The sequence below is a fragment of the Peromyscus eremicus genome, chromosome 1 (genome assembly GCF_949786415.1).
Source record: "Peromyscus eremicus chromosome 1, PerEre_H2_v1, whole genome shotgun sequence".
Taxonomy (NCBI): Eukaryota; Metazoa; Chordata; class Mammalia; order Rodentia; family Cricetidae; genus Peromyscus; species Peromyscus eremicus.
The window spans coordinates 102,746,591-102,769,738 of NC_081416.1; the positions used below are offsets into that span (position 1 = coordinate 102,746,591).

The 23,148-nt window shown below is 39.9% G+C and overlaps 1 protein-coding gene across 1 annotated transcript in view; it reads right to left on the minus strand.

Annotated features, from left to right (window-relative positions):
- Rsf1 (remodeling and spacing factor 1) overlaps positions 1 to 23,148 on the minus strand; it is a 122,833-nt gene that overhangs the window by 41,278 nt on the left and 58,407 nt on the right. Inside the window, exons 3-5 of the mRNA XM_059270998.1 lie at positions 22,114 to 22,206; positions 18,851 to 19,056; positions 1,235 to 1,389 (exon numbers count right to left, since the gene is read on the minus strand). Coding sequence (XP_059126981.1) covers positions 1,235 to 1,389; positions 18,851 to 19,056; positions 22,114 to 22,206 — 454 coding nt within the window. The remainder of the gene's footprint in view (positions 1 to 1,234; positions 1,390 to 18,850; positions 19,057 to 22,113; positions 22,207 to 23,148) is intronic.

The following is a 23,148-nucleotide window of genomic DNA, read 5'->3' on the forward strand; positions in this document are numbered from 1 at the left end:
ATGAATTAAAAAAAAAAAAAAAAAGCTGGGTGTGATAGCACACGCCTTTAATCCCAGCACTGAGGAGGCAGAAGCAGGTGGATCTCTGTGAGTTTGAGGCTAGCCTGGTCTACAGGTGAGTTCCAGGACAGCCAGGGTTACACAGAGAAACCCTGTCTCAAGAAAAAAGGAAAGAAAAGAAACAGTATGTGAGAGAGATTTGTCCTGACTGTGGGCCAGGCAGGAAAACTCTAGCTACAAATGGCGACCCTGCCACGGCCATACAGTTTGTAAACAATGTAAGTCTCTATGTTTATTTGGTTGGGTCTGAATGGCTGTGGGACTGGCGGGTGAGAGAGATTTGTCCTGACTGTGGGCCAGGCAGGAAAACTCTAGCTACAAGTATGGTAAAGCCTCCAAAAATTAAGCAGTATTATCATAAGATTTAGTAATTTCAGTCGTGGGCGTGTAGCGTAAGTACAAACTCAAAGCAGTATCTGTATTAGTAGGTTCACAGCAGGATTATTCACAACAGCCTTAAGGAGGAAGTAACTCCAATGGTCACTGATGGATACACAGAATGTGGTGCCTACACAGTGAACTGTTATTCATTCTTAAAGAGAAAGGAAACCATCACACATATACTAATATGGACACCTGAAGACAGTATGCTAAGTGATTCTTCTGATAGGAGGCTCCCAGTAATCAAATTCATAAAGACAGAAAGCAGAGTCTTAGGGTTACAGATGGAGAAAACAGGAACTTCATGTTTAACATGTTCAGACATTTAGTGGGGGAGGACTACAATGTAAATAACTGTCAGATCTGAATGCCCCAGACCCTATAAACCTAAAAATGCTTATAATTGTCAAGTCTCTGATAAATCTTTCCGCCGCCCATCAACAAGTTCAATAAGCGTCTCAGTGTTCTGTTAGTGCTTTGGTCTGGTTCAGGCTGGCCCAGCCCTTAGCACATCCTGCCTCAGCCTCCCAAGTGCGGAGAGCACAGGGGCTGTCACCACACCTGCCAAGATTCTCAGATGACAAGGCACTGCGGTAATGGTTTGAACGTTTTTCAATGTCCCAAAGAGCAAACATTTTTTCTCTCTTTTTTTTCTTCCTTTGAAATAAAGTCTTTTACAGGAAGGCTCTCAATTGAAAAAATGAGGTAAAAATTCAGGATTATAGAGTTGAGTAGAGGAGCAGAAAATAGAAGAGATTATAAAACAAAGCAAAAAAAAACACACAAAAAAAACCTTGTTTAGGTGTTTCTTCCTCTTTTTTAGTCTCCTCATCCTCTAGAGTGGGACTTTCCCGGGCAGAGTCTTCCTGTTGGCTAGAGCTTTTCACTAGGACAGGATCAATTTGTGCTTTCAGGAGTGCAAGGGTCTCAGCCAACTCGGTTCGGTTTCTAAACAGGGGAAAAAATAAGACAGCATAAAAATCTTCCTGAGTCTAGTGAACTCTGTGAACAGCACCTACTGGAAATGAAAGTAAGGGGAACAACACAATGATGAACATCAAAAGTCTGGGATAGTCTAACAAACCCCGAGCTCTAAACCTAAGCATTCTGGAAAGAACATACATTAAAATGTCCTGTCCATCCAACAGAAATGTTATTTTCCTTACTGAATAGAACAGCAACACACAACACTGGAGGGAAACAAAGGTAGGCACAACATTAAACAAGTCAAAGGGTGATCCCTTTTAAAGTATTTTATAATCTTACGGAGATCAGTGTAAACCTTGCTTGTGGCTCTTTTAACGATTCAAATTTCTGTGTGTGGTATGTTGGGTAACTTCCTTAACTACCTTCCATGCTTTTATTTTTATTTTTGGCTTGTTTGGTTTTTTTTTTGAGACAGGGTTTCTCTGTGTAGCTTTGGAGCCTGTCCTGGAACTTGCTCCGTAGACCAGGCTGGCCAAGAACTCAGAGATCTGCCTGCCTCTGCTTCCTGAGTGCTGGAATAAAGGCATGCGCCACTACCGCCCAGCCCCATGCTATTTTTTTAAAAAATAGGTCCAAGTATCCACCTATCCCCACCCCCACACTAGTGGTGGGATTACAGATACTTGCCACTGTGCCAGCTTCTGCATGGGTGCTGGGAATCTGAACTCCAGTCCTCACACTTGGGCAGGAAGCACTCACCCACTCAGCCATTTCCCAGACTCCGTATCGTGTATACCCTATAGATGCAATCTGTAGATAACTACATAACACTTTCAATAATTTATTGTATGAAATAAAGATAGTGTGCATCATGCCAACAAGAAGCAAAGATATTGCTATCTCTACCAACCATGTGGGCAATTTACAGTTGTTAGGAATCAACATACTTGTCTGAGTTTATATGCTACCAAAACATTACTACTTTCTTATGCTTGTTCACATGTAAATAATTGGAATATCATCACTCCAGTGATACGATGTATTCAGGGAAACCAGGCAGCAGAGGAGGAGTTCCAGGATGCCAATATCAGCTGTTCAACAGCAACCACTGGAGGGTTTTCAATCTCTACCTGTGGTGCTGGTCTATGACCAACAGGCTATTGCAGAGATGGAAGGATGACTCGGCAATTGAAGAGTAGGCTCACAACCAAAAGAAGGCAAAAGCTATTGTACAGTTTGTTCCAACTTGAATCTATTTTGAGTCAGGGTCCCAATGTATAGCTCACATTGATCTCAATCTCTTAATCCTTCTTAGTGGCCCAAATGTTAGCCTGTGCTGTCATATATGGCTGGGTTTTCTTTGTTTAAGGTGACAAGAAAAATCTCAAGCAATTGAGGGATCTAGAAATGAATCCCTTCCTTAGTGATAAGGAGATATTCTGGTGTATGGCTGTTGAAATGCTCCCACAGATCCCCAAGTATTGGGATCTAACTGACAGTTGGTGGGCATTTGGTTACGATCTAGTAACTGAGTTATTTTTTTCTTAAACTACTACTACAGTGGCATTACTGGGGGGATATTAGGAAGCAGGTAGCACTTATTTCAAAGCCCTTTCTCTGGATGCTGTCCTGAATGAGAAAAACAGCCTCTACCACGTGCTCACACCACCATGATGCTCTTTTACCCCAGGCCCAGACACAGTAGGACTGACTAGGATGGAATGTAGGTAACCTCTGAAAACATGAGCTAAAGCCATTCCTCCCTTTGTTATGTCTCATGACAAAAGACCTACAAGCTTCCCAAGTGCTGGTAAGATATCTCATTGAGTAATGTGCTTGCCTTACAAGCATAAGGACCTGAGTTCAGTTCCATCAATGACAGTAAGCTCAGGGATGGTGCTGCACACTTGTATCCTTAGAGCCGGACAGGCACAGACAGGGTGTCTCCCTGGGGCTTGCTGGTCAGAGAACCTAGTTCCAGGCTACTGAGAAATTCTTTTAAGAAGTAAGTAGGCAACACCTGAGGACCAACACCTGGGGCTGTTGTCCTCTGCCCTTATATGCAAACATCCTCATTAAGCACACACCAACACAGATTCACACATATAAGCCCTGCAATGTGTATAATGACATTGTTTTTGCAGTTATTAATATCATCTTCTTCACATCCATTGTCAGAATCATGATGGTTTACCATCATTCTGACTATTTCATCGTGGGTCAATGAATGGATGAATAACTGAAATTTCACTATTGATGTTAAAAAAGTGGAGATCCATTTCTTCCAGCTTCTATAAGAGCCTTACATTGGTGGTTTGTTTTTTTTTTTCCCTCCCATGTGTAAAAAAGAAATCTTTGATGGAGAGGAGCTGTAGAAGGATCAGTGGTTAAGAGCACTGGCTGCTCTTCCCAGGACCTGGGTTAGATTGCCAACACCTACATGATCTACATGATGGCTCACAACTGTATGTAACTCTAGTTCCAGGGAATCTGATGCCTCCTTTTGGTTTCCATGAGCACCAGGCATGAATATGGTACAAAAACATATATGCAGGAAAAACACATCATATACATAAAATAATTTTTAAAAATTTAAAGGCATTTTCCTTGATACGCAGAATCCTCAATGATCATTACCACTACTACCTAAAGTTGGAAGGCAGAAATTGTATCAAGCCGGTACAATTGTGTCTTTAATTGCTGTGTTCCAAGCGCTGGGAATAGCACAGAGATCACTGGTTATACAGAGGCTCCTTCCCTCTGCTACTTCTTGGAAACAGAGTCTCATGTATCTAGGCTGTTCTGACACTCTATGAAGCCCAGGATGACCCCGAACTTCTGATCTTCCTGCCTCTTATCTCTAAAGGGTTAGAATTATAGGCATAGGTTAGTTACCATGCCTTGAATTTAAGAAACTCCTTTTGGCCAGGTGGTGCATACTTTTAATCCCAGCACTCGGGAGGCAGAGGCAAGTAGATCTCTGTGAGTTCGAGGCTAGCCTGGTCTACAGAGTGAGTTCCAGGGCAGCCAGAGAGAAATCCTGTCTCAAAAAAACAAAAAAGAAAGAAAGAAAGGAGGGAAGGAGGGAGGAGAGAAGAGAAGAAACTCCTTTTGGAAACTTTCCACAGCCATGGTTCTGTTAGCTGCTATTAATGTGGTTTTTTTAAAAAAAAGTGTTTATTCTTTTTTCTTTTAAATAATTTATTTATTTTTATTTTATGTGCATTGGTGTTTTGTCTGCATGTATGTCTGTGTGAGGGTCTTCTGGAACTGGAGTTACAGACAGTTGTGAGCTGCCATGTGGGTGCTGGGAATTGAACTCAGGACCTCTGGAAGAGCAGACTGTGCTCTTAACTGCTGAGCCATCTCTCAAGCTCAGAGAGATGTAACTTCATTGTTTCACCCTTAGTTTACTCTTAAACTAAGGGTGAAACAATGAAGTTACATTTAGAGTACAGTACATGACATGAATGGTGGTTTTGTAGGGACTGGAATGAGCACAATCATTGTCAATGAATAATCACCACCCAGTCCGGGTTTGTATGTTAAGTATGAACTACTGTTAAGAAAACTATTTTAAAACAAATGAGACGAGGTGTCTTTAGTGATCCTTGCCTTTTTGCTAGCATAAGAGAAGACTGAACTCACAGCAGGAAGTCCATGAACTCAGCAGCCCATCACTGCTGGTTTACACTCTATGCATGTGCATGTGGGACAGAAGCTCAGACTACCCAGCAGGGAGCTTTGTCCTGATAAAATCATCATCAGCAATGCATGGACAAGTCCACCAAGAAACTCCGATACCTCATGATCAGATCTTTAGTCAATTCAAATCTCCAGATGGTAATTCTTAGTCTTTCCTTACGTGTCTGTCAACAGCCCATTAATTCCTCACCAGCCCCCCCCCCCTCCCTTGGTCAAGACAGATCCTTACAGCATTACGGAGCAGGTGGTCACGACAAGTGATGGATCCTTCTTCCTGTACATGAGCAAGGCCATCTTTTGAAATGTTATGCATCCTTTTACTGCTTTCTATTAACTTCTTTTCATTACTTATTGACACAGTGCTTTGACAGTCCTTGTACTCTGTTGGACACACTCATTCCAACACCAGTTTTCGGAAAGGCTGTACACTAATGTCCAGCTTCTCTAGCAACTTAACGCTTCTGTGCCATAGACAAACAAATATTCCTGTTGCTCACAGGTTATCTGGGGGCCTTTTTGATTCAACAATATTTTAGATTCCAAAGCAAAAATTAAAAACCAGTGAGTAAGGCTGGTAGATATTAGCTTTGTGGAGTAGCACATGCAACCTGTCACTGGGGCATCTGGACTGCACAAATGCTGTGTTTTCCTCTCTGTGGGTATTACTGTGCTGGACAAGGTGAGGACGAGAGCTCAGAGCCGAAGAGGACTAAGAGGGTAGCTGTTCCCTTCTTGAGGATGCTGAATAAACTGTATGTTGAATGCCTGTGTTTTTTGGTAGCACCAATCACACAAGATCAGTGGTGGAATTTTGCACTCGAAGCACCACTTATATTAACTTGTATTAGTTCTAGATTTTCCATACTAGATTTTATACACATACAAGAAATGAAAGACCAAATTATCTTTAGTATATCAAATTGGTCTCCCTGGGAAAGAAAGAAAATTGCCACTAGTGGAAATCGATGAAGTATTAAAAAAGTGTGGGGATACACGTATTCATACCCATAATAAGAGCATAAATAATAAAATAAAGAGTATGTTTTACTTTCTTCTTCTTTTTTGGGGGGGCGGGGGGTCTTTTTGAGACAAGTTTTGTCTGTGTAGTCCTGGCTGTCCTAGAACTCAAGAGATTCACCCTTTAATCCCTCTGCCTCCTATAGAGCTGAGATTAAAGGCTTGTGCCACCACCACACAGCAGGAATATAAAACTTAACTGTCTATCAGAATTTCAGATTAGAGGCCCTTTCAGAGTCTTATTTGTTAATGTATCAATTTTATAGAAAAATAAGATTCAACTACTTGTAAATAATATATTTTTCATGAAGATCTGATTTCTCATTCATTATACAGGTTTGTCTTTTAGCAAAATTAAGTGTATATTTTGTGTTACTCCTTTACCTCTACCCATGTGCTATTTTCTAGTCATGCTGGGTTCTCAGAAGTATACTGTAGAAGTTAGTCACTGAATATCCATATTACTGAAAAGATCCATTTAAATTACTTATGCTGCCAGGCAGTGGTGGCACACGCCTTTAATCCCAGCACTCAGGAGGCAAGAGCCAGGTGAATCACTGTGAGGCCAGCCTGGTCTAAAGAGCTAGATCAGGACAAGCACCAAAACTACATGGAGAAACCCTGTCCCGAAAAACCAAAATACATACATAAATACATACATACATACATACATACATACATACATATTTATGCTGCTCTGGGTAGCAAAGGAACTATACAAAAAAAAAAAAAAAAAAAAAAAAAAAAAAGGTAAGGAAAAACTCCCTAAAAGCTTTTAACCTGATTAATGTTTTTAAAAACAAGCATAATCCACACACATTAGAGTGTAAAAACAGAAAACTACCCACACCTAGGTATTTCCTAGATTGTGCTTTAAAAAAATAATAATAATTAAATATACAACATTTAAAGTAGTCAGAAGCCAGGCGGTGGTGGTGCACACCTTTAATCCCAGCACTCAGGAGACAGAGCCAGGCGGATCTCTGTGAGTTCGAGGCCAGCCTGGGCTACAGAGTGAGTTCCAGAACAGGTTCCAAAGCTACACAGAGAAACCCTGTCTTGAAAAGAGAGTGGTCAGAGAGAATATATATTGTCTCTATGTACATGGATATCGCATACAAAATTTAACTGGATTAAAATTTTTTTCTTTTAGATTTACTTTTTATGTATAAGTCTTTTACCTGTATGTATGTATTTGCCCTTGGAGGCCAGAAGAGTGTGCTATAGCTGCTGGAATTGGAGTTAGATGTTTGTGGGACACCATGTTGGCTGGTTTTTAGGGAATTGAATCCAGATTCTTTCTCTGTAAGCACAAGGAGTGCTCTTAACCACTGAGCTATCACTCCAACCACAATAACTAGATTTTTTTTTTTTTTTTTTGAGACAGGTTCTCTCCCTGTAGCCCTGGCTGTCCTTGAACTCAGAGATCCACCTGCCTCTGCCTCAAGTGCTGGGCTAATAACTTTAGTTATTATTATTTATATTATTATTTAGTTATTATCAGCTGGCTAATAACTGTATCTTTAAGAGTAGACTATAGACCCTAACAACAACCTGGATATTTTTCCTTCCTTCCTCCCTTTTTTCTCAACACTTTTCCTTCAAGCATCTAATAGCCATATCCCTTCAAAATATCATGTTCTCTTAGGACATATGATGACTGTACTTCTGTTCTCCTAGTCTAGAAGAGGTTTCACATGATTAATCAATTACAATGTGTGTGTGTGTGTGTGTGTGTGTGTGTGTGTGTGTGTGTGTGTGTGTATGTATGGGTATGTGTGTCTATGTACACATGTGTAGAAACCAGAAGACTTTGTCAGGTGCCTTGATCTATCACTCTCTACTTTATTCCTTTGAAATATGGTCCTAGACAGCTATATAGAGAGCCTGTCTCCAAACAAACAAACACACAAAAACCCTCATACACATAAAAATAAAAACACATCTTTAAAAAAAATACTCGTAGAAGGTAATCTGTTGGGAGTTAAGTTTGTCATGCTGACTATAATATCTGTAGGTTATAGTAAATATCCCTGAAGAGTGTGTGTGTGTGTGTGTGTGTGTGTGTGTGTGTGTGTGTGTGTGTGTGAGAGAGAGAGAGAGAGAGAGAGAGAGAGAGAGAGAGAGAGAGAGAGAGAGAGAGATCAATCCTGAACTAGAGATCTTGTAGGATTATACATGTATACTATCATGCCCAGACTAAATTGTTCTATGTTTTAATAAAGACAAAGACAGTAGCTTCAGAATAATGTAGCTATGAAGAGAATGCAAAATGATCAAGTTCTAGATTCACTTTAGGGCAGACAACTCTTCCATTTTGGAGAAATGGGACACACTGTCTTCACCACTATTTTATGTAATAATCTGTCTGCCATGCTCCCAGTTGTTCGGAGTGTGAATCAGTGGTAAGAGAGAAACCTCCAGGAACACCAGCACCAGAAGGCCAATGGTAACAAAACAGACAAACTGGAAGAAACCTAACTGCAAAATAACTTTTTACAGCTGGCTCTTTCTTGGCACCCTAGGACATTCTCCATCATAGCTCTCACGTATTGTCTTAGCATTTATGGTCCTGTGTCTTTCTCCCACAAAATAAAGCACATCATAACATAAATATAGCAAATAGTTTACATTAATTTGCATTATGGTCTAGGGTGCAGCAACATTATTCTGTCTCTTCATATCAACTATATGTTATTGAGGTGGCAAAAATGAAAAATGAGTGACAATAGCCTTTTATTAAAAACCAAGAAAATGAAGGCATGTTAGTACTGTCAACAATGTTACTAATAAGAAAACACTAATTAGCAATCTTTAAAGCACTCAAACACAAAGGCATAGTAGTGCATGTCTATAATCCCAGCACTCAGGAGACTGGGGTAGGTAGATCACAGGTTCAAAGACAGCCTAGGCTACACAGCAAGACCTTTTCTCAAAATAAAGTGAACAAAGTAAGACATCCACAGATGTCTATTTCCCTCAGGTCAGTCAGGACTGAATTCTGGAAGATCTGACTCCAGAGCTTACCTTTCATCTCATCATTTAATTTCCTATTTTTGTACATTTTATTTTATATTAATAGTTTTTCTTTGGCCTAATTTGTGGCAATCCTCCTACCTCTGCCTCCCAAGTACTAGAATTGTAAGGCAGACACCACCACACCCTGCACAGGGTCCACCTTCTTAATCATTATTTTATTAGCAACATAGCTAATGTCCTGACAGGTTTAGAGGTGGCTCCATGGTTAAGAGCACTCTCTGCCCTTGCAGAGGACTTGAGTTCAGTTCCCAGCACCCACATCGGACAGCTCACAACCTGGAATTCCAGTTCCAGGGGATCCAGCACCCTCTTCTGAACTCTGTGGAGACCTGCATTCACACATGGATAACTCTCAATACATATATACACATAATTAAAAACAATAAAACAAATTTTAAAAATGTCCTGACAGTCAATAAATGAGGTACTATTATTAGAGGAAAATTATATTCACTACTTAGAATTCAATTTTCTGTAAATGACTGTTAAAACCACAATCAACCGAAACATATTTTTAGAGCTCCAACTCATATTTTCTTGTAAAATTGTATTGCTTTGAAATCATGTCTTCTATAAAGAGCAGACTAGCCTTAAATTCATGATTCTCCTATCTCAGTCTCAGAAATGTTGGGGTTACCGGCTTTTCCACCATGCCAGTGTTAAAATAAACATTCAAATCGGTTACTTTGACAAGAACACTCACAGTACTAGTAATTCTTGTTGCTGTGAACAATGTCTGACAAAGAGCAACATAAGAAGGGTTCCTCCAGCTTTAGTCTGAAGGGATACAGCCATCATGACTGGGAAGGGGCGGAGGTAAGAGCAGGGGGCAGTCAGGAGGGAGAGAACAGACAGAGGAGGTAAGAGCAGGGGCAGTCAGGAGAGAGAGAACAGACAGGAGGGCAGAGCTGCCAAACCTCACGTGCTGGTCCTGCTGACTCACTTCCTCAGGCTAGTTTCCCCATCTCTTAAAGATTCCATAATTTCCCCAAAACAGTACCACTAGCTGGCACTATCTGGGGACCAAGTGTTCAGAACATGAGCGGGGCTGGGGTCGGGAGTGAGGGGCTTGGGGTGGGAGGTGGAAGACACAGATATATATCCAAACACTAACACATATGTTTAAACCATCATTATCAAGATACCACTGACGATACCACTAGTATCACAAAAATACTCCCTCATGTCCCTTCTTACTAAATCCCTTTTCCCCACCAAAGCAAGAATAAATATGGTGCTTTGTTTTTGAGACAGGGTTTCACTATGTAACCCAAGCTGTCCCAGAACTCACTAGGTAGTCCAGGCTAGGCTAAAACTTAAGATCCTTCTGCCTCAGTTTCCTGAGCACTGAAACTGCAGGTGTATGAAACCACACCTGGCAGCGATCAGAGTTTTGATTAGTATAATCATCTATTTTAGTCTTGTTAATACCCAAACTTTAAACAAATGCAATCAAACAGTATGTGCTTTTTGGCTTCTTTCACAAAGAGAATTTTTGAGAAAATTCCTATCATATGAGATCATTCCTTTTTAATGATAGTAGTAATCTATTCTGTGAGTACTGTTAGGACGAATGATGTTGTACCAAGTATGGCAGCTGATGTAGTGGGTTCAAGGCCAGCCTGGGCTACAGAATAAGACACTGTATCAAAATTCAAAAGCAAGCAAAGAATAAAGACTTGATGAAAATGCTTATATAAACCTTGTCTTTAACATAAGTACAAAGGAATGAAACTGATGTTATAAGTTTATTAATTTGAAGACATCACCAAACTGTTAGTTAGCTGAAGTGGTTGCAGTACTTATTCTGAGTAATGTTCATGTAATCATTTTAGTGGAGATAAAGTCATACCTAACTGTGGTTTTCACTGGGAACTCTCATTTGTTCATTTTAATATTAGCCATGTCTATAACTTTATGAAATAACCATTCAACTGTCCACATCAATTTTTTTTTCTGTATTAGAGTTAGGATCTGAACATTTTCTATAGTGTCCCTCTGATTCTAAAGAGGCACCAGATTAAGTCTTGTCTACTTGAGATCTCTGTGCTAAAATTCCCTTGTCCCTGATGACCTACTAACACATTTGTCGGTCTATATTTTACAGTTCTTTTTCTTTCATAAAGAAATTATCCTGGGTGGAGAGATGGCTTAGCAGTTAAGAGCACTAGCTACTCTTCCAGAGGACCTGGGTTCAATCCCAGCACCCACATGGTAGCTCGCCACTGTCTGTAACTCCAGCTCCAGGTGTTCCGATACCTTCACACAGATATACATGCAGGCAAAAACCAATGCACATAAAGTAAAAATAAATGCATTGAAGAATTAAAGAAAGAAAGAAAATTTTAAAATGGTTTTTTTTAAAAAAAGTTTTACTGTGGTAAATAATATTATGTATATTATTTGATCAGTTGTAAAAAAAAAAAAAAAGTATTTTTTGTGCTTTTATCGTCCCTTCCTGAGGCCTAAACTAGTGATGAAGTAACTGTAATAAATACTCTTCTGGTTTGATACAAACTGAAAGAAGTAAGTATCAACAGGGCTTACACAGTTTGTTATGGAAATTTGTTACTGATACCTAGTTAAACTACATAAAACTGCCACTTTGGGAAGATGTCCAAATGCTAACACCTAGCTCCATAAAATTTAACTTTTACCTCAATTCTCATGAGTATATATTATCAAATGTGGAATATTGCATAACACATATGTGCATTAACTACTTCTAATGTGCCTCATATATTTATATTAATTCTGCAATAAGCTGAAATAGACACTGGTATACAACAATAGGTATTGTTTTTTTTTTTTTTAAGGTGGATATGGGTGTGCATGCAAGTTGAAGACAGACAATGACTTTTTGTGTCTTCCTGAATTGATTTCCACTTTCTATATTGATGCACGTCTTTCAATTGAACCCAGAGATGGCTCCTCCAGGGATCCTGAGCCTCCAGGCCCATACAGCAGCAAGTACTTTACTCCAGTCATGTCCAGCCCAACAGAAGTTCTAAAACTCTGGTAATACAATGATGTTAAATGGTCAGTAGCTGATAAATACACAAAAATATCACTTATGGTGGGTTTTCAGTTTTAGAAAAACACTGCACTTTGTTTTGAGTTGGCAATGTTCAATTATGCCTCTGAACTCACCAGTGATTAACAAGGCTCACTTACTACTAATTTTAAAAACCAGAATTCTAAAGAGTAGATAATTTTTGTTAAATAAGTATCTGCTCAAGATGATACACAAACATATTCTGAACACTGGCTGATCACTAAGAATAAGAATGTTATTTAGTGCTGGAGAGATGGCTCAGAGGTTAAGAGCACTGGCTGTTCTTCCAGAAATCCTGAGTTCAATTCCCAGCACTCACATAGCAGCTTACAACTGTCTATAACTGTAGTTTCATGAATTCCAATGCCCCATTCTGCTGTGTAGACGTACATGCAGACAAAAGCATCCATATACATAAATAAATATCTTTTTTAAAAACGTTATTCAAACAACAAGAGAAAAGTACTACTTTAAAGGATCTGTTTCAAGGAAAGGAAACTAGTCTTTTCATTTCCTTAGTAAAAAATAATATACTCTAGTTTACAAAAACAACAACCATCACCCAAGTGTGACTTAAAAAGCAAAAAAGCCAAAATATTCTACTTGTACTGCTTCTTTTTCCTTATCACCTGCCTCTTCTCTCTCCTCTCTCTCTCTCTCTCTCTCTCTCTCTCTCTCTCTCTCTCTCTCTCTCTCTCTCTCTCTCTCTCTCAACAGGATTTCGCTGTGTAACAACCCTGGCTGTCCTGGAACTCGCTTCATAGCCCAGGCTGGCCTCACACTCAAGAGATTCCCCCTGCCTCTGCCTCCCGAGTACTGGGAGAGCCACCAGCATTCGGCTGATTAACACCTCTTTTAAAACTCACTTTGCATAAACCGGGTTTAATTAGAACACCTCGACAGCATCTATCATCCAGAAGACAATCATTTATCTGTAATATAAAAGTAAATGCTCTTGGTTCTTTGGAACTCAGTGCTGCTATATCTCAGCCCTTTTAATCCCATCACAGATTTTTCCCAAATTAATCCATTATATGTTTAAAGAAAGACATCTGCTCCAAGCTGCAAAAATACACAAAGTAGGATTTCAGCTAATTATGACAAAGCCTGTAAGAAGCCAAGGGCCTTCCAAAGTCAAGCTGAGGCTCCAGGAGCCTTGGTGATATTTGGCTTTTGATTATCAGCTGTTTCCTGCTATGAGTTTCTTGTGTCCTATTGTAGCTTTTCCACCATCTATTGGGCACCATTTCCCCTCTGCTAAAGGAATATTTAGATAACCTTGTGTGCTGACAGCTATGCACAGCCAGAACCCCAGTTCAAGCCTCCCTGTAATTATCGTCATTGGCAGTATCCGGCCAGGTCCATCCCCAGACAGAGGAAAGTACCTTATCAGAGATACCTCTGTACTCTCTAAGAACAGACTTAAGCATCTAGACTACCCACTTGAGAAGGCCTGGCGGATGTGCCAATTAAGCTTAACTTCCTCCTTTCCCAAATCTTACCTCTAGTTCCAGATCTCCCTTTAACTATCACCAGAGGCATCTAGCTGTACACAGGTTGCCTAGCGACCAAGCACACTTTCCCCCACCCTGCAGAAAAATGGCAGGTAGCTTGGACAGATAGGAGCCACAGGAAAAAAGAAGGCGGTTTTATTTTCTCCCATTGACCTAGCAACTTACAGATTCTTAACATTTTCTACCAATCACGTTTAAGACTATAGTTGAGCACATAAGAGCCCTCTTCTTAGATATTACCTGAATTTAGCCTATAGTTAATTCATTAGTCACTTCCCTTTTAGGTTGCGAATAATAATTAACAATTACTGCCCCTCTGTGTGATTCTTATCACCCCTCCGTTTGACCCTGGAAGCCTGGTGGTCACTGCCTGAGGAAAATTCTTACCTGCCTTTATGACCCTGTAGAATTCAAGCCTGGTGACCTTGCTCAACCAGGGGATTGCTATTGCTTGGGTTTATAACTGGACTCCTGAGAGACTTGGGGAGGACAGAGAGACAGAGAACGGAGAGGGACAAGGAGGACTTTGACCAGAGAGAACGTGTGGACGAGATGCAAGAAGAGGAAGAGTCAGATGGGGAAGTACTAGCTGGGTAAGAACGAGAAGATAAGGACCTAGATGAGGCAGAATTAAGACGAGAGAATTAAGATAGAACTTAGAGGCAGCAGTAGATGAATATAGAGAGAAATCAGGCAAGAAAGGAGCTAAAGGAGAATAGAAGCTTGGAGAGAGAGAACTGACACAGAATAATAAAGTGTATGGACTAAGAGTTTCGTGCACAAAGATTCATTTCTTTTCATCAAAGATTAGTTATCAGCTGGTTATAGATTCTTCCGCGTCCCTGGGAGGGGACTATCAAGGGGCTGGACCCCCATAGTCCTTGATAGACATCTCCATAAATTATTCTGTATCAATCCTTTACATCTTTTAATTAATATTCTTCCTATTCAATTAGTGTTCTTCCCATAAGGAGTTTATTGTACTAAATATTTTTCTCTTCAAGTTTGGGATCAGAACTTAACTATATTCCAGGTATGACCTCATCATAAGTGAGATTATACCTCACCTTACTTTGTGGACCAAATGTATGTTAAGTACATGTTGTTAGCGGTGGTTAAACGGAAGGCTTCACACATGCTGTGCCAGGACCCTTCACTAAACTATTACCCACCCCCACCCCGTTAGCCAGGAATGCCACTTTTAGGGAGAACGTGCTGGGTATGAAATACAAGGCTTCCCTCGGGTAGGCAAGCACTCTACTAATTAACCATAACCCAGACCAAATAATTCCTTTTGTCTTGAGACAGGGACTTTCTGCATAGCCCTGGGTGTCCTTGCCATCACTGTGTAAATCAGGCTGGCATCAAACTCAAAAAGATCTGCCTGTCTCTGCTGGGATTAAAGGTATGTGCTACCACATGTGGCCAAAGGAGTATTTTTTTTTTCTTGAGGAAGCTAAAATACACTTTTCATATTTAACTTTCATAATATGAAAGACTTAGGGGACAAGACAGTTCACAACATTTACCAGTAGTAGTTCTAATAAGTCATTAAGTTACAAGCTAGCTAAAATGCCATGTCACAAGCATCTCATTAATATTAAGCATAAATACACCCAATTAAGAATCTGAGCCGGGCGGCGGCGGTGGCACACACCTTTAATCCCAGCACTCGGAGGCAGAGGCAGGTGGATATCTGTGAGTTTGAGGCCAGCCTGGTCTATAGAGCGAGATCCAGGAAAGGCGCAAAGCTACACAGAGAAACCCTGTCTCAAAAAACCAAAAAAAAAAAAAAGAAAGAATCTGAGGAAACCAGGTGGTGGCAGCACACACCTTTAATCCCAGCACTAGGGAGGCAGAGGCAGGTGGATCTCTGTGAATTCAAGGCCAGCCTGGTCTATAGAGTGAAGTCCAGGACAGGAAAGGCTACATAGGGAAACAAAAAAAACTGAAGAAAATGATATACACTATATACAACTAAGAGCAGTCCTTACAACATAAGGGACTTCACAAGTGAGCAGGATTCAACTAGGGACCCTAGCTAAGCTAGTCACCACCCCATATCCTGAATTTCTTAGCATGGTGCCTACTGTACAAGTCTAACTAATGAACTAAAGGAACACATGCCCACCACGTCTTTAAACCTGGGTTAGTGGACATCAGAGTCACTGAACTCGATGTTTCTGAATGGTCGCAAACATTTCTACAGTTCTGTGGTCAGAGTTTCTGAGCACAATGACTAAGAACAACCCAAGTGGGGCCCGGTGGTACATGCTTTTTAATCTCATCACTCAGGAGGCAGAGGCAGACAATCTCCAGGAGCTGAAGGCTAGCCAGGAACACATAGTAAGAGCCGGGTCTCCAAAAACAACAGCAATAAACACATTCATAAAGGTAAAAACAACCTGCTACAGCCTCACAAAACAAATTCCTCTTGGTAATTAACATGAGAAAACTTCACAGGCATTCTTTGGAGCACTGGCTTCTGCACACTGACTGTATCTCATCATTTGATGTTTACCAGAAATTAATCTTAACACACGAAAAGGGAATTTCTGTTTAGTTTTGGGTTTGGATGTTTTAGTTCTGTTTGATTTTCATCTTCTTTTTGAGACAAAATCTCTTGTAGACTAGGCTGGCTTTAAATCTACTGTGTAGTTAAGGATAACCCTGAATTTCTTTTTTTCTTTCTTTCTCTTTTTTTGTTTGTTTGTTTGTTTTTTCGAGACAGGGTTTCTCTGTGTAGTTTTGGTGCCTGTCCTGGATCTCGCTCTGTAGACCAGGCTGGCCTTGAACTCACAGAGATCCACCTGGCTCTGCCTCCCAAGTGCTGGGATTGAAGGCATGTGCCACCACCGCCCAGCAACCCTGAATTTCTTGATGCTCCAGCTTCCACCTCGGGTTAGAAGAATGTGCCCCGGGTTTTGTAAGCTGGAGACTGAGTGTCTAAAGAAGCACCTCTAGGAACTGCCACATCCCTACGGGCTGGTTCCTGATTTCTGAAGCCAGAAGCTGCTAGAAATAAAGCTAGTCACGGCTGAAGGGAGTAAAACACTGAGCATTTTAACCATCAAGTTGATAAATACTTCTTTCACAAAGATACAAAGTTTCAGCGTCTGGAGTTAGAAAGGTGGACAGCAAGGGTCTGTGACATCACTGTGTGCAGCACAGACCTGAGGACCCGAGTTCAATCCCTAGAACCTACATAAAGGTGGAAAGAGAACCAACTCCCCAAAGTTGTCTTCTGACCTCCACATGTAAGCTGAGGCACATGCATGTGTCACACACAAACACACACAGTCATTGTAAAAGAAATTTACATTTTTTTTTAAAGAAGAGAAGAAAAGAGCAAATGTTTACTGAGCATGCAATATGGTCCTAGCATAATCTTTCATATACTTTCTGTAACAGCTTGTAGGAAGTATTATTATCTTAACATAAGGCTGGCAAGATGGTTCAGTGGGTAAAGTGCTTGCCAGGAAAAAAGGAGGGCCAGAGTTTTTACAGCCAGAACCCACATAAATGCCTAGTGGGCATGACAGCCCACCTGTGATCCAGCACTCAGGAAGCAGACAGGGGATCCTGAAGCAAGCTGGCTAGCCATACAAGCCATATTGGACAGCTCTGACTTCAACTGAGAGACTGTGCCTCAATGAACAAGGAGGAGGGCAAGTGAGGAAGACTCCCGATGTCACCTCCAGCCAACACATTAATGTACACAGTGTGCTCACACACATGCAAACACACATACAACACACATGCATACCAATACACAGAAACATATGCAAAAAATAAATGAAGCACAGGAAAATAACAGAGATAGGAAGGAATGTGTCTATAGGAGGTAAAAAGATAAACCCAGATTCAAAAACACATACTGGCTAAAATAACCGCATTGTAGACATACTTAACAGTGTGCATGAGAAACTATTTTAAGGGTACAGTAAACTTGAGCAATAGTAAACATGACTCTGTGTTATATTTTCTTGATCTATAAAGCAGGAAAGAATAGTTTTTTGAAGCATGTAAAGCTGCTATGGGGAACATTACACCTTGTCGTAAAACATCATGAAGAGTACCCTTCTAAGTGTCTACACTCAGAGAACTTATTTTAAGAGTGTGTCGCTTACCTTCATTTAGGAACTTAGCCAAAAAAAGAACCATGCAGTACCTGCTAATAACACCCCATGAATTCATTCAACTCATACTTATTCTTGGAGAATGAATGCTGAAGTTCACTAATAAATGAATATTATGATATTCACTAATAAAACTATGCTAAAAACAAAAGTAGGGCAAAAGCCAGGTTCATGTCAAAGCAGCAACTTACAGCCAGGAGTTAGATATATATGAGTTTCCCCTATTTTATCACATCACTAACATTTCTAAAATTTTGATATAATGTGGCTACTCATGAAATATCTATAAATAATGAAACTGCAAGATAAAAAAGTAAAAATAGAAAAATTCTCTGCAAAGGTCCAGTATCACTCACCTATTTAAAAAACAAAACCCAATTTCAAGATGTGTAATGTCAATACAAATGAGAAATAAAAAAAGTTAAGGACTATAACACAAGAGCAAAATGTTCTCCAGAACTCCAAGAAAGAAATATACAGATAAACTGGTCAAACTGAAATACTTAGAAAAGAGAGAACTAAATGATGCTTTTGTTATATTTATATATATATAAGAATATTTCGGGCTGGAGAGATGGCTCAGAGGTTAAGAGCACTGCCTGCTCTTCCAGAGGTCCTGAGTTCAATTCCCAGCAACCACATGGTAGCTCACAACCATCTGTAATGAGATCTGGTGCCCTCTTCTGACCTGCAGTCATACATGCTGTATACATAATAAATAAATAAATCTTTAAAAAAAAAGAATATTTCCATGCATATAACATACATTAATATTCAGATCATAACATTTTGAGCACAAAGTATATGTCCTCATATGATATGGACTGAGATGCTATTTAAATTTATTTGGCAAATATTAAGTATCCACTATGGACATTGTGCTGAGTCCTAGAATAGCCATAGAAAATTTGTCAATTCCCATTAAGAAAAAGACCATTCTAGCCTCAGAGATCACATTCTAGTAGAGAAGAGATCTAAGAAAGCAGTACGTACAGATATCCCAATAAAGGTACCTGACAATGCATTTCCAGGAAGAGCCATCTTGATCATCTTGTTCTTCTATGTACATCCTGACATTGTGGTCTTGATCCAACTGGTACCAGTACATGAGGCCATCTTTGTCTCGCCCAATTGGCTGGAGACGCATCGTATCAGCATCCTCTTCATTAATTATATTCTTGAATTTAAGATTGTCATCAAACTGACATTCACAGAGATACTGAAAAACAGTTATACTATGGCTTAAAATACTGTAAAACACTTTTCCAATAAATATGATACTTTCAGGAGTGATTCAGGGACAGAGCCGAGAGATCACACAGTTCATTTATTTTGCACTATGCTTTCAACTTATTATGTAGAATCTGCTTAAAATAATCAACATAATAGGCAAATCTGAAGGTAACATTTTAATTTTACATCAATATAAAGTTTTAATACAATCACTTATACACAAATCAAGTTATACTGATAAAATGATAAGTTTATGTGCACTAAAAGCTCTCTAATTATATCATTGTATAACACTATATTTTCACTTATTTTTAAAAACTATTAATGTAACTGGCAAATAAAAACCATACACATAGGATTCAATACACAAACACTGTAGAATGATTAGTTCAAGCATACTTTGTGATGAGAACACTTAAAATCTATTAACAGTTTTCAACTACGTAATTACAATCACCTTCAACCCAACTAACTGAAACATTGTAAGTTTATCCCAAATCTCCCCAATCTGATTGCTAACCCAATGACCAGGGCTAACCACCACTGCATTCATGACTCTTTAAAATTCTACATTAAAGTGGAAACATGGTGTAATTTCTTTCTGTGCCTGGCTTACTACACTTACCCTGGCTTACTACACTTAACATAATGTCCTCTTGATTTAAAAATGTTTTAAATTACATTTTTACTTATTTTCTTTATGTGTGTGTGTGTGGGGGGGGGGGTAAATACATGTCACAGCTTGCATGTACAGGTCAGAGGACAACCTGTGGGAACAAGTTCTCGCCTTCCACCAGGTGGGTCCCAGGACTGAACTCATGTCTTCGGACTTGAGAATAGCTGCTTTTACCCAATGAGCCATAGACCAGCACCTTTCTTTAAAAGACTACAGTGCATTGCATGATGTGTATGTGTGTTCTGCCTTTCCTACTCACGAAGGTTCATCGATATTGCGATTACTGCTGTAGTGCACACGAGAGCACAATGTGGGTTTAATGATGACTTCATTTCCACAGGACTCACAGCCAGCAGTGGGAGTGCTGAGTCACAGTCACTTGGTCACTCCACTTAACATTTCTGAGCAAACTGCCGCCCATTTTGTTTCTAGGCAGTATTTTTAAAAATCCTAATTTTTCCTTTACTCTGAAGGCTGCAGGAGAAGGACTTCTTGAGCCTAAGAGTTTAAGACAATTCTTTGCAAAATAGTAAAGTCCAGGTTCAAACAAATAAAAAAACAAAGACAAATTTGGGCACACTACAAATATAAATGCTAAGTAGACAGGGCACCTCAGAAGGTCTGCTATACCCATCATGTGAGCCAGAAGAGTAATTAATATCTATTAATAACAGCTACTCCTTAGCCGTATCTTATCTCATATACACACTGACATTGTGTATTAAGAATCACTTAGCCACCGGGCGGTGGTGGCACACGTCTTTAATCCCAGCACTCGGGAGGCAGAGACCAGCCTGGTTTATAGAGTGAGTTCCAGGATAGCCAGGGATACACAGAAAAACCTTGTCTGGGGAAAAAAAAAAAACAAAAAAACAAAAAACCACATAAACAAACAAAAAACAAATCTCGAAAAAAACTTGAGGTCTTATGAATAAGGATGCTACTGACAAAGCACTGTGAAATCTCAAAGTAAGGAAGACTTCACTCACTTTTTCACATATTAGCTTCTTCTGTTTTACTGACCATTGGTTAGAAAGTAGGAAATATAAAGAAACTGAAGAAAACTCAAACTTGAAAGCAACCTGTATTAAGATTGAGAGGACCCATTTTTGTTGTTGTTTTGTTTTGTTTTTTGAGACAGGGTTTCTCTATGTAGTTTTAGTGCCTGTCCTGGATCATACTCTGAGCCCAGGCTGGCCTCGAACTCACAGAGATCCTCCTGGCTCTGCCTCCCGAGTACTGGGATTAAAGGCATGCACCACCCCCACCCAGCACGAGAGGACCCATTTTAATTGAATACTTTTGGTTACATGAAGGTTTTATTAACACAATGGCATGCCCTTAGTTATCTGGAAAACAATGAGGTCTTAAAATTTTTATTAAATTATTATTTATTATTTTTATTATTATTATTATTTACCCACAGTCTGGAACATATAGTAACTGATGAAGGTGACAGCTGAAACAATGATCTATGCTTCCCTATTCTGTTACTATATCTCTCATCAGAAATAATTAAAACTTGATACACTGTAAAGACAATCCTTAAATAGTACAGACAAGAACTGACTTTCATGTGTGGTTGTGCACATGCACTTTTTCCGTGTGTAGGAGTTCCTGCACATGGAGGCCAGTGGTTAATGTGGGCTATGTCTTCTTAGACTGTTCTCCATTTTTTATGGAAACAGGGTCCCTCACTGATCCCAGAGCTCACAGCTTTGTGTGGTGTACCCTCTATTCAGCTTGCCTCCCAAGGGTTGGGACTACAGTAGGCTGACACCACCTGGCTTTTAAGTGGGTTCTGGAGATCTGAGCTCTGACCCCCCATGCTTGTCTGGCAAGAACTTTATCTGCAAAGCTATCTCATTAGCCCAGAATAGACTTTTTACCACTGAAAAACAAGAAAGTGAAGGACCCTAATGTTCCTTCAATCATAAAATGTTCAGCGTACCCCCACCTCTCGCTTTCTGTTGGAATAAAAGAAACAGCCCAGTCTGGCCTCAAATTGAGGATCTTCCTGAATCAGCCTCCCAATTACTGAGATTATGGCTGTGCACAGCCATACTCAGTTTCCTTTTGCTTCAGATTTTGTTGTTACCTCTACTTACTTACTTATTAGTGGGCACATGCATACTCTAGCACACGTGTGAAGACAGAGGACAACTTTCTAGAGTCATCTCTCACTTTCTGCCATGTAAGTCCCAGGGATGCGAACTCAGGTTGTCAGACTTGGTGGCAGTACTTTTACCCACGGAACTACCTTGCCAAACCTTGGTTTTCTTTACTTTGTAATTTAGGAGTCAAAGTAAACTTTAAAAAAAAAAAAGAAAGAAAGAAAGTAACTGCAACAAAGAATACATGCATTACCTTTAAGAGTGCTAGTTTGCACTCCACACTCATTTCAAGATAGCCTTTCTTCTCCATCTCCCATGCCCAAGTACTGTTAAACTCTTGGCATATCTGTAAGAGAAAAAGAATAGCTTAATACGTGACTTTGGAATTGGAATGTCCCTCAACAGCTCAGGTGTTGGAAACTTATGAGTTCAGTAGGTGGGGGCTAGCTGTAAAAGTAAGTCACTGAAGGGTATACTGTCATCCCTGTTTCCTGTGCCTACTTCTGCTTCTGGGATCCCATGGGGTGAAGAAGACTGCTGCACCACATACACCGACATGATGCTCTGCCTCCCACAGGCCCAGAAACAGCAGGGCCAATGACCGTGCACCAAAACTTCTGAAACCAAGAGCCAGAATCAATCTTCCCTTGTTCTGGTTGGTTTTCCTATCCATTTCATCACAATATCATAAAGTTGAGTAGTAATAAACACTGGCTGTCTTCTATGATTATATTGTGTTCTTATTAATACACATGTAGAGAGGACAGAGTTCAGAACTGACACACCAATCCAATTCCAATCTACAATGCACACTGCTTAGAGCCATCAGAAATACTTACTAATGCCTATAGCAACTTAAGACTCTCTGGTGCTGGAGAGACGACTCAGTACTAGCAACACTTACTAGTCTTACAGGGCACCCCAGTTCAGTTCCCAGCACCCACATGGTGGCTCACAAGCATCCATAACTCCAGTCTAAAAGGATCTGGTGCCCTTTTCTAAACCCAGAGGGCACCAGGCATGCACACTGTGCACATACATATATGCTGGCAAAATATACATACAAAAAAACCCCCAATCAATCTAAAAAGCATTAACAATGACTTAAAAAAAGACTTGTTTTCTACTCTGTTCAACAACTTTACGTGAATTTTATGGATACAATTTTTCCACAAGAGAATGGTTATGTGACAGTCCCTCAAAGGTTGAATTTCTTTTAAGGCAGAGTGACAGCTTGTTCATCTTTATCACTAGGAAGAAGTTCAAAACTATGCCAAAACTCTATAAA